The sequence below is a fragment of the Loxodonta africana genome, chromosome 13, assembly GCF_030014295.1.
Source record: "Loxodonta africana isolate mLoxAfr1 chromosome 13, mLoxAfr1.hap2, whole genome shotgun sequence".
NCBI lineage: Eukaryota > Metazoa > Chordata > Mammalia > Proboscidea > Elephantidae > Loxodonta > Loxodonta africana.
Window position 1 is genome coordinate 89,280,696 of NC_087354.1, and position 12,576 is coordinate 89,293,271.

The 12,576-nt window shown below is 36.3% G+C and overlaps 1 protein-coding gene across 3 annotated transcripts in view; it reads right to left on the reverse strand.

Moving 5' to 3' along the window:
• The window catches only part of FSTL5 (follistatin like 5), an 865,385-nt gene that overhangs the window by 433,261 nt on the left and 419,548 nt on the right, over nt 1-12,576 (reverse strand). For all 3 annotated transcript variants that reach the window (XM_003418490.3, XM_010598135.3, XM_003418489.3), the window contains exon 5: nt 12,189-12,309. In XM_003418490.3, coding sequence (XP_003418538.2) covers nt 12,189-12,309 — 121 coding nt within the window. The remainder of the gene's footprint in view (nt 1-12,188; nt 12,310-12,576) is intronic.

Here is a 12,576-nt window from a genome sequence, read left to right on the forward strand (position 1 = left end):
TGCTGTACATCTTCTCTAATTCTGGGCCACACAATATCCCACTTTATTCCATTCCAACAACTGCACTTCACATAAGCACAATTAAAGATTCTCAAATTCCCAATCTTTGTAGTATCAACCATGATTTATTATGATCACCCAGTCAAATGCCTTTCTGTACTCAGTAAAAACACAGTTTAACCTCTTTCTGGTATTATCTGCTTTCAGTCAAGATTCATCTGACATGAGCAATGATATCCCTCATTCCATATCCTCTTGAACTTCTGGCGCTTTCCTTTTGATCTATGACTGCAGTTGCCTTTTAATTATTTTCAGCAAAACTTTGCTAGCATGTGACTCTAATATATTGTTAAACAATTTCCTCTTTCCATTTGATTGTCTTTCTTTGGAATGAGCACAAATATGGATCTCTTTAAGTTGGTTGGCTCGGTTGGCCAACTTTCTTAACACAAATGAGTAGCACTTCCAGCTTTACATTAGCTTGCTGAAGCATCTCAAGTGGTATTCTGTCAATTCCTGTTTTCTTGCTATACCTTTACACCTTTTAAAGGGTGGCTTGATGAGCCCTTGAGGCATACTAAAAGTATTTCTTAGAAAGCTTTGTCTTCTCTAAATTATTATGTGAGCATCATTTTATCACTGTTATGGGATAGTTGTGTTTATTCAAAAGACGAATCATAAAATGATTGCTGATTGCCAAGTGGTGTAATTATCTAACATCTCTTTATGCCTTGGAATTTTTAAAATGTAAAACTTTCATCTTGTATATAATTTGACTAATGGCAGAATTATTATAATATTCATTAAATCTACTTCATTTACTATAAAAATCATAAAATTGACTTGTTACCATATTAACCCCTAAAAGATAATGAAATTACGCTGATTTTCTTTATTTCAAGTTTAATAGTTTCCAGTACTGCCTAGCTCCATTTTAGACCCTTCTCTATCGAACCCTTGTGTAGATAATTCAGATTTCAAAATTAGAAAATATGTTTTTAACACATAATGTACTGATCTACTGACTTCCAGCCAAAATGGCACCATAGAGAGAAGAACCACAACGACTTTATGGCAAAGACCCAAAAAATTAAATAAAAGAGAGATGAATGTCATTCCTAGAACTGAAGTGTCAAGTGAAGAGATAAAGAACTCAGTCATGCACCGAATGGGATAAGAAACCAAGAGAAGACAGAGAGGGAGGAGAGATATGTGTGATGAGCCCCATCAGCTAACGCAGCACAGATTTGCCATCTTGGACTCCTGTTTGGGATTGGCAGACAGGAAGCACAGGAAAGCAGCTTCACGGAACTTCCAGCAGTAGACAGAGCACCTGGTAATCAGCAATACACATTTTCCCACCCCCCATTCTCTCCCCGCTGCTCTACCGCCAAGCTTCCTGGCTAGCTGTGGTGGCTTCGCAGGCCAGGAAGTGCAACGTCTGTGCTGCTTGGATTCACACCACCCGCATCAGTGATGGGCAGACAGAGAGTATGGGAAAGCAGCTTCACAAAGTTCCCAGCAAGAGACAGAGAACCTGATGGACTTGCCCTGCTGCACCATAGCTGATTGACTGACCCTGAATGGACAATAAGGTGAAAAGTGTCATGGCTACAGATGACCAAACAACAAAGAACACACAGCCCACCTGCTCAGACATAACCAAATAAAACAAAAAAGCAGGAAGAAGCAAAAAAATCTACAATCAAGAAATGAAGAAAATAACTACTGAATGTCCTAAAGACAGGAGACAATATGAAAACATTAAAAGAAAAAAAAAAAAAAAAAGCACAGGATAGTTCCAGTATATGCCCAAAATAAAACACCAGGTGACTTCTCAGTAGGAGAAAAGGCACTAGAAATACCTGACAGGGAATTCAAAATTCACATATTCACAGCAATTCAAGAGTTGAAGCAAAAAACAGACAAAAATGAGGAAAAAAATAGACAAATTTATGGAAAAGGCAGACAAATTCATGGCAAATACAGACAAAAAAATACAACAATTCAGGAGAGTAAAACAGGGACAAAATGCCAAAATAAATTCACAACTAGAAATCACACAAAAACAACAATTAGAAATCCAAAAGATAAACAACAAGATTTCAGAAATGGACAGTGTTGTAGAAGGGCTGAGGACCTTGTTTGAAATGATGGAAGACAAAACCAGTGAAACTGAAGACAAACACTTGGAAAAAAACTCTGAGGAAAAATCAGAAAAAAGAACAAAAAAGAAGAAATCCTGCAAATGATATGGGATACAATCAAAAGCAAAAATTTGTGAGTAATTGTGAGTTCCAGAACAGGGGGAGAAAATGGAAAACACAGAGAAGATCACTGAAAAATTGCTGACAGAAAGCTTCCCTAATATCATCAATGATGAAAAGCTGACCATCCAAGTAGCTCAAGAAACCCATATAGGATAGACCCCAAAAGAAAATCACCAAGGCATATCATAATCACACTCGCTAAAACCAAAGCAAAAATCCTGTGACCAGCTCAAGAAAAACAAAAAGTCACACACAGAGGAGAAACAACAAGACTAAGCTCTGATTATTTGGCAGAAACCATGCAGGCAAGAAGGTAATGGGATGACATATATAAAACCTTGAAAGAAAACAATTGACAACCAAGAATAATACATCCTGCAAAACTTCTCTTCAGCTATGATGGTGAAATTCAGACATTTCCAGATAAACAAAAATTAAGGGATTATGTAAAAAGCGAACCAACAAACAACATCAGACCAAAGCCTGAATATAGGATGCAAGATTGTACTAGCCAGATACCAACCTAGGAAATGAACCCTCAAGGATTATACAAAACCAAAACAATTGCAACAGGGAACCAGAGAAGTTAATCTGTAAATGACAACAATGTCAAAACAATAAAAGAGGGAATAAATGGTATAGGTATACAACTTTCTAAAGGAGAGGAAGGCAAGGTGATACCAAGTAATAATAGACTGGTTCAAATTTAGGAAGATAAGAGTAAATTTCAAAGTAACCACAAAGAAAGTTAACAAACCTATTCATCAAAATAAAGAAGAAAACCATAAAGCATCAATACAAACAAACTATACAAAAACAAAAGAAATCCACAAAGGAACTCAGCGGAGGAGAGTAAGAGGAACAAAGAAAATGTTAGCACCACAAAAAAAGCACTACAAAATGACAGCGATAAACTCATACCTATCAATAATTACACTGAATGTAAATGGCCTAAATGCACCCATAAAGAGACACAGAGTGACAATATAGGTTAAAAAAAAAAAAAAAGGTTCCATCAATATGGTGTCTACGAAAGACACCTTAGAAACAAAGATGTAAATTTATTAAAAATTAAGGGATGGAAAGAAATATATCAAGCAAATAACTACCCAAAAAGAGTAGGAGTGGCAATATTAATCTCAGAATATACTTTAAAACAAAATCCACCATAAAAGACAAAGAAGGGCACTATATAATGATTAAAGGATCAATCCATCATGAAGCTTTAACCATAATAAACACCTTTGGGCCCACTGACAGGCTCCAAAATACGTAAAACAAACTCTAACAGCACTGAAAACAGAAATCGACAGTTCCACAGTATAACAGTAGGAGACTTCAACACATGACTCTCAGTAAAGGATAGAACATCTAGAAAAAAAAACTCAAAAAAGATACAGAAGAGCTAAAGAGTGCAATCAGCTAACTTGATCTCACAGACATATATAGAACACTCCACCCAACTGCTGCAAAGTACACATTCTTTTATGACACACATGGAACACTCTCCAGAATAGACCACATCTTAGGCCACAGAGCAACCCCCAACAAAATCCAGAACACTGAGATAATACAAAGTATCTTCTCTGACTACAATGCCATCAAAGTAGAAGTTAACAACAGGAAGAATAAGGGAAAAAAATCAATTACATGGAAACTGAATAACACCCTGGTTAAAAACCACTGGGTAATAGAAAAAATCAAAGATGGAATCAAAAGTGCCTAGAAGCAAACAAGAATGAAAACACATCATACCAAAACCTTTGGGACACAGCAAAAGGCAGTCCTCAGAGGTCATTTAGAGCACTAGATGCACACATGAAAAAAGAAGGGACAAAATCAAAAGATTAGTTACGCAGCTTGAACAAATAGAAAGAGAACAGCAAAAGAAGCCTGCAGCCACCAGAAGAAAAGGAAATAATAAAGATCAGAGCAGAAGTAAATGCCATAGAGAATAGAAAAACAATAGAAAGAATCAACAAAACCAAAAGTCGGTTCTTTGAAAGGATCAACGAAATCAACAAACCATTGGCCAAACTGACAAAAGAAAAATAGGAGAGGATGTAAACAACCCAGATAAGAAATAAAATGGGGGACATTACAACAGACCCAACTGGAATAAAAAGGCCCATAACAGAGTATTATGAAAAACTACACTCCAAGAAATTTGAAAATCAAGAGGAAATAGGCAAATTTCTAGAGACACACTACCTACCCAAACTAACACAAAATGATGTTGAAAATGTGAACAGACCCATAACAAGAGAAGAAATGGAAATGGTAATAAAAAGCTCCCAACCAAAAAAACCCCTGGCCCAGATGGCTTCGCTGGAGAATTATACCAAACATTTAGAGAAAAGCTTACACCTGTACTACTATTTCAGAACATAAAAAAGGAAGCGATACTTCCGAATTCATTCTACGAATTCTGATACCAAAACTAGGCAAAGACACTACAAAGAAAATTATAGACCAATATCTTTCAAGAATAGAGATATAAAAATTCTCAAACAAAATTCTAGCCAATAGAATTCAGCATCATATCAAAAAAATAATACACCACTAACAAGTAGGATTCATGCAAAGATGGTTCAACATTAGAAAATCAATCAATGTAATCCCTCACGTAAATAAAAGGAAATAATCATATGATCATCTCAATTTTGAAGAAAAGTCATTTGACGAAATCCAACACACATTCCTGAAAAAAACTCTCAATAAAATAGGTATAGAAGGGAAATTTCTCAACATAATAAAGGGCATCTATGCAAAACCAACAATCAGAATGTTCTCAATGGAGAGAGGCTGAAAACATTCCTCTTGAGAACAAGAACAAGACAAGGATGCCTTTTATCACCACTCCTATTTAACATTGTGTTGGAAGTCTTACCAAGAGCAATAAGGCAAGAAACAGAAATAAAGGGTATTCAAATTGGTAATGAAGAAGTTAAACTGTCCTTATTTGTGGATGATATGATTCTACACTTAAAAAATCCAAAAGACTCCACCAGAAAACTACTGGAACTAACAGAAAGATTCAGTAGATTAGCAGGATACAAGATAAACATACAAAAATCAGTTGAATTCCTATACACCAGTAAAGATAATGATGAAAAGGAAATCAGGAAAACAATACCATTTATAATAGCCCCTAAAAAAATTAAATACTTGGGAATAAATATAACTAGGGATGTAAAAGACCTAAAAAACACTACTGCAAGAAACCATAAGAGATCTACTACATAAATGGAAAAACATACCATGCTCATGGATAGGTAGACTGAACATTGTGACAATTCTACCCAAAGTGATTTACAAATACAATGAAATATTGATCCAAATACCAACAACATTCTTTAAAAAGATGGAAAAACTTACCGACTTTATACAGAAAGGGAAGAAGCCCCGTATAAGTAAAGCCTACTGAAGAAGAAGAATAAAGTAGGAGGACTTGCACCACCTGACCTCAGGATCTACTGTACAGCTACAGTAGTCAAAACAGCCTGATACTGGTACAACAACAGATACATTGACCAATGGAACAGAATTGAGAACCCAGGTGTAAATCCACCCAACTATGGTCACCTGATCTTTGACAAGGGCCCAAAGTCCATCAAATAGGGAAAAGACAGTCTTTTTAACAAATGGTGTTGACAAAACTGGATGTCCAAATGCAAAAAAAAAAAGAAAGGAACAGGAAACATACTTCACTGCATATACAAAAACTAACTCAAAATGGATCAAAGACCTAAATACAAACCCAAAAACTATGAAGTTCACAGAAAAAAAAATAAGATCAATGCTAGAGGCCCTAATACATGGCATTAACAGGATACAAATCACAAAAAAACAACATACAAGCTCCACAGGATAAGCTGGATAACTGGGATCTTCTAAAAATTAAACACTTATGCTCATCAAAGACTTCACCAAAAGAGTAAAAAGAGAACATACAGGCTGGGAAAAGAAAAAAAAAAAAAAAATGGCCACTACAAATCAGACAAATGTCTAATCTCTAAAATCTATAAGAAAATCCAATACCTTTACAACAAAAAGATAAATGATCCAGTTCAAAAATGTGCAAAGGAAATGAACAGACACTTCCCCAAGGAAGACATTCAAGTGGACAACAGAGACATGAAGAAATGTTCACACTCTCTAGCCATCAGAGAAATGCAAATCAAAACCACAATGAGATACCATCTCACCCTGGCATTACTGGCACAAATCAATAAAACAGGAAACAAATAATGTTGGAGAGGCTGCAGGGATATTGGAACTCTTAGGTACCGCTGGTGGGAATGCAAAATGGTACAACAGTTTTGGAATATGATACAGCGCTTCCTTAGAAAGCTGAAAATAGAAATACCATATGATCGAGCAATCCCACTCCTAGGAATGTATCCTAAAGAAGAAAGAGTCGTCATGGGAATATATACATGTACACCCATGTTCATTGCAGCAATTGTTTACCATAGCAAAAAAATGGAAACAACCTAGATTCCCATCAACAGATGAATGGATAAACAAACTGTGGTACACACACACAATGGAGTATTACGCAACGTTAAAGAACAACGATGAATCTGTGAAGCATCACATAACATGGATGCATCTGGAGGACATTGTGCTGAGTGAAATAAGACAATCATAAAAGGGCAAATAATGTCTGAGAACACTGTTGTAAAAACTCATGTAAAGGTTTACATACAAAAGAAACAATCTTTAATGGTTACGTGGGAGTGGAGGGATGGGGATGGAAAAGCACTTAATAGACAATGGATAAGCTGTCACTTTGGTGAAGGGTGACACAGTACACAATACAGGGGAGGCCAGCACAGCCTGTACAAGGCAGAGTCATGGTAGCTCCATAGACACATCCAAACTCCCTGAGGGACTAAATTGCTGGGCTGAGGGCTGTGAGGACCATGGTCTCAGGGACCATCTAGCTCAATTGGCACTGCAGAATTTACATATATATATATATATATATATATATATATAAAATGTTCTACATTCTCCTTTGGTTAGTGGCTTTTGGGGTTTCATAAACCAGTGAGCAGCCATCTAGGATATTCCACTGGTCTCACCCCTTCAGGAGCAAGGAATAATGAAGAAAATTAAAGACACAAGGGAAAGATTAACCCAAAGGACTAATGGACCACATCTACCATGACCTCCACCAGACTGAGTCTAGTACAACTAGATCGTACCCGGCTACCACCACTGACTGCTCTGACAAGGCTCACAATAGAGGGCCCAGACAGAGCTGCAGAAAAATGAAGAATAAAATTCTAACTCAACAAGAAAGACCAGACTTGCTGGCCTGCAGAGCCTGGAGAAACCCTGAGAGTATTGCCCCCAGACACCCTTTCAGCTCAGTAATGAGGCCACTCCTGAGGATCACCATTTAGCGAAAGATTGTACTGTTTGATAAGAAACTAGTTTGTTCTGTAAACCTTCATCAAAAGGTCAATAAAGAAAAAAAAAAAATACTGATCAACCTTGCCTTCTTTCACAATATCAAATCATATTCTAAAATACAGCATCATTTTTTCCTCATGTAAGCAGCAGTATTCTAGGCAAGATTTTTATTTATTGATATCATCAGAGATTATTCTTCAGAGTCTTTGCTGTGCTGTCATAAAAATAACACGTTACACTTTGTTTTATTGTTTTCATAGTTTCTAACTTCACCATTGTGCCACTAAAAAGTAAAATCCTTTGAATACTGTACATAAACATATGTATTTAATATGTTTATTGATGCTTGATAAGCCATACAACTTTAAAATATTTCCTGCCAATACTACTGATTTCATCAATCTTTATTTACTCAAAATCATGTATTTTTCGGGGGTGGGGGTGTTGGAAGATTAGACTTCTTGATTAATAGGAGCGGTAGTAAAATAATAATAGTTACTGATATGTTTTCTTAGAATTTCAGACCTGGAACAGATCTTGTAGATAGATTGGTTCCTCCTAATGCCCTAGAATATCAGGCACTGGAATCATTATTTATGCGATTCTTGCTGCTCCATTCCTTCTACTCATCTCCCAAAGTCCAGAGCCACTCGCCCTGAAGAATATTTCAGTTGCTACCACCTTCATACAGCCTCCTTGATTCCCAAAGAGAAAGGTGATACTCTCAACTCCATAAATATTTTATATAGGCCTTTTTGCCTTCTCTCTTGTATAATAGCATTGCATTTAGGTTAGGTTAGGTTAGGTGTCATCGAGTTGGTTCGACTCATAGCGACCCTATGCACAACGGGACGAAACACTGCCCAGTTCTGAGCCATCCTTACAATCGTTGTTATGCTTGAGCTCATTGTTGCAGCCACTGTATCAGTCCACCTCGTTAAGGGTCTTCCTCTTTTCCACTGACCCTGTACTCTGCCAAGTATGATGTCCTTCAGTGGGGACTGATCCCTCCTAACAACATGTCCAAAGTATGTAAGATGCAGTCTTGCCATCCTTGCTTCTAAGGAGCATTCTGGTTGTGCTTCTTCTAAGACAGATTTGTTCGTTCTTTTGGCAGGCCATGATATATTCAATATTCTTCGCCAACACCACAATTCAAAGCCGTCAACTTTTCTTTGATCTTCCTCATTCATTGTCCAGCTTTCACATGCATATGATGTGATTGAAAATACCATGTCTTGGGTCAGGCACACCTTAGTCTTCAAGGTGACCTCTTTACTCTTCAACACTTTAAAAAAGTCCTTTGCAGCAGATTTATCTAATGCAATGAGTCTTTTGATTTCTCGTCTGCTGCTTCCATGGCTGTTGATTGTGGATCCAAGTAAAATGAAATCCTTGACAACTTCAATCTTTTCTCCGGTTATCATGATGTTGCTCACTGGTCCAGTTGTAAGGATTTTTGTTTTCTTTATGTTGAGGTGCAATCCATACTGAAGGCTGCGGTCTTTGATCTTCATTAGTAAGTGCTTCAAGTCCTCTTCATTTTCAGCAAGCAAGGTTGTGTCATCTGCATAATGCAGGCTGTTAATGAGCTTCCTTCTATCCTGATGCCCTGTTCTTCTTCATATAGTCCAGCTTCTGGGATTATTTGCTCAGCATACAAATTGAATAGGTATGGTGAAAGGATACAACCCTGACACACACCTTTTTTGACTTTAAACCAATCAGTATCCCTTTGTTCTGTCCAAACAACTGCCTCTTGATCTATGTACAGGTTCCTCATGAGCACAAGTAAGTGTTCTGGAATTCCCATTCTTTGCAATGTTATGCATAATTTGTTATGATCCACACAGTTGAATGCCTTTGCATAGTCGATAAAACACAGGTAAACATCCTTCTGGTATTCTCTGCTTTTCACATAATGTATTATATACATGTGTGTAATGACATATTGCATAGGACAAATTTTCTACAAAAACACCTCTTTAAAGTGCTAAAAAGCAAAGATGTCACTTTGAGGACTAAGGTGTGCCTGACCCAAGCCTTGGTATTTTCAATTACCTCATATGCGTGCAAAAACTGGACAATGAATAATGAAAACCAAACTACTGATGGCTTTGAATTACGGTGTTAGCAAAAATTATCGAATATACCATGGACTGCTAGAAGAACGAACAAATCTGTCTTGGAAGAATGACATCCAGAATGCTCCTTAGAAGTGAGGATGGCAAGACTTCATCCTGTATACTTTAGACATGTTATCAGCAGGGAAGAATGCCTGGAGAAGGACATCACACTTGGTAAACCAAAGGATCAGCAAAAATGAGGAAGATCCTCAAAGAGATGGATTGACAGAGTGGCTGCAACGATGGGCCAGATCTAGCAACTGTTGTGAGGATTGCTCAAGACTGGGTAGTGTTTCATTCTGTTGTGCACAGGGTCGCTATGAATTAGGACAGATTCTATGGCACCTAACAAAAACAACAACATACGTGTATGTAAAAATCACATGTATGTGTATATGCATGTGTACATACACATTTAGGAGCCATGGTGGCATGGTGGTTAAGCATTTCGTGCTAACCAAAAGATCGGCAGTTCAAATCCACTTGCCACTCCTTGGAAACCCTATGAGAAAGTTCTACTCTGTCTTACAGAGTCACTATGAATCGGAATCAACTCAACGGCAATGAGTTTTATATATACACATTTAAGTAAACTCTTTCCTAATAAATCAAAATATCTTCTCCCCGCTCTTTGTCACTACAAGCATATGAAAAAATGTCTACTATGGAGTAAAGTGTCTCAGGGAGACCCTCTAGGACAGTGTAGAACTGCCCCACAGGGTGTCCAAGGCTGTCATCTTTATGGAAGTGGACTACCACATCTTTTTCCAACAGAGTGGCTGGTGGGTTCAACCACCAACCTTTCAGCTTGCTCTGAGTGCTTAACCACTGCACCACCTCTGTCCTACAGGGCTGCTATGAGTTGGAATAAACTCCATGGCAATAGGAATGAGATGGAGTGAGTGAAGTGGAAAACATATAGACTTCAGAATCAGGTTGATGTAGGTTAGATTGTAAACTCAGCCACTTATTTCTTAACTTCTCTGCACTTTGGTTTTTTCATAGAAAAGTAGTTTAACACTGCTGTTTTCTTATTGTTAATCTTTAAAAAATAGTCCAACTTTACAACTAGACTATTTTAAAGTATTAACTGTCTGCAAAGAAATCCTGCCTTATAATCTATCTTACAATTTAAAGGGAAAATAAAATGTAATTAAATCTGTAGTGTTTCCTAACACCTTACCTTAAAGCTTTGTAACATTCAACTATTTTACATATATTATTTTATCTGTATAAAATATTACATAAAATACAATTTAAAGTTTCAGTATAAAATTATCATGAATGATATTAGTACTATTCTCATTTACATGGGTTTAAAAAAGAATAAGAGATTTAAGTAACTTCCCCATTATCAGAGATAATACATGGCAGAGACATAATTTTAAATAAAAGATGTTTTTCCACCAAGTGCCTATTCATTCTATCTTTTGGGAAGGTAAAACCAAAACATGTATATATATATACATATATAAACACATACACAGATAGACACGTATGTTCTATATACATGTTAATATCTATATATCTGTGCCTATATAAATAGGCATATATAGGTATGTACATATATACATACGTGGTAGAATATCACAAACTTCAAAGTTTAACACTACGCATGTTGGTTTTAGGTGCTGAATTAAATGCTGTTTAACTTTGCTTTCGCAGTGATTTTCAAATACTGATTAATTTGATTTTTTTTGTTTCACCTGCTCACAGCTCCTAAGTCTTTGCTTTCTGGTGTTTCCTTCCTAGGCTTTCTCTTTGAATTACTTTTAACGAATAACCTGGTAGGTAATTTTGTTTTTTAACCACCAAGTCATCTTGATAATTCTGCTTTATTAGTCAATTTTAAGACGTCTTTAAGCAAATAAAAAAATACATGAATTATTCCAAAATAGCTTAGCATAAATAACAATTTTCCATTTGTAGGCTAAGTATTGATCTTCAAATACATATAAATGCTATCTTTCCATACGCTTTGGTTTTTCAATGATGTTAAGAAAAAAATAATTGTATTTAAATTATGTTTGCTAGGTCATGACAGCGGGTCAATCATTGTTTCCGGCTCTAAAATAGCTTTGGATGCAGTGTTGTAAAATTTATGTCTTAAACTGGAATCAACAAGAAAAGAAACAATGTCTTCTAGAGCTGTCAAATATTTCAAACTGTGCATTTTATAACTACTAATTTTTTTTTTTAAAACCATTAGCATCACATGTGTTTCAGTAAGCAAAAAACTTCAATTCCCTCAACTACATCACTTCTCTTAAAATACAGCTTGTGCTCTGAGACCAAGCAAACATACCATATTGTGTAAAGAAGCAAGGAAAAGAACAAAGAGAAATTGGAGAACGAATCTTTTACTTACGGAATGCTCTATAAAATTCTTCAAGTGCCAGGTGCTTGTCAGAGTTAAAATCCTCATATTTCAGTAGATCATACAAAGTACAATCAGATAGATCCTTGCTAAATTCTTCCTGTTTTATCACCTGGTGGAAGAATTATAAATATACAATTACATCTGTGTCTTAATATTTTCATTCAATCTGTTACTGCAGGGTTGATACTGGCTCATGTAATATCATGAATTTCCAGTTAATTGACAATTATTTGTAACCACTTCAATGTTATAAAGTTAAGATTGTTGTTGTTGTTAGCTGCCATCCAGTCAATTCAGACTCATGGCGACCTCATGTGTTGCAGAGTAGAAATGGACTCTGTAGGGTTTTCAAGGCTCTGGTAATTCAGAAGCAGGT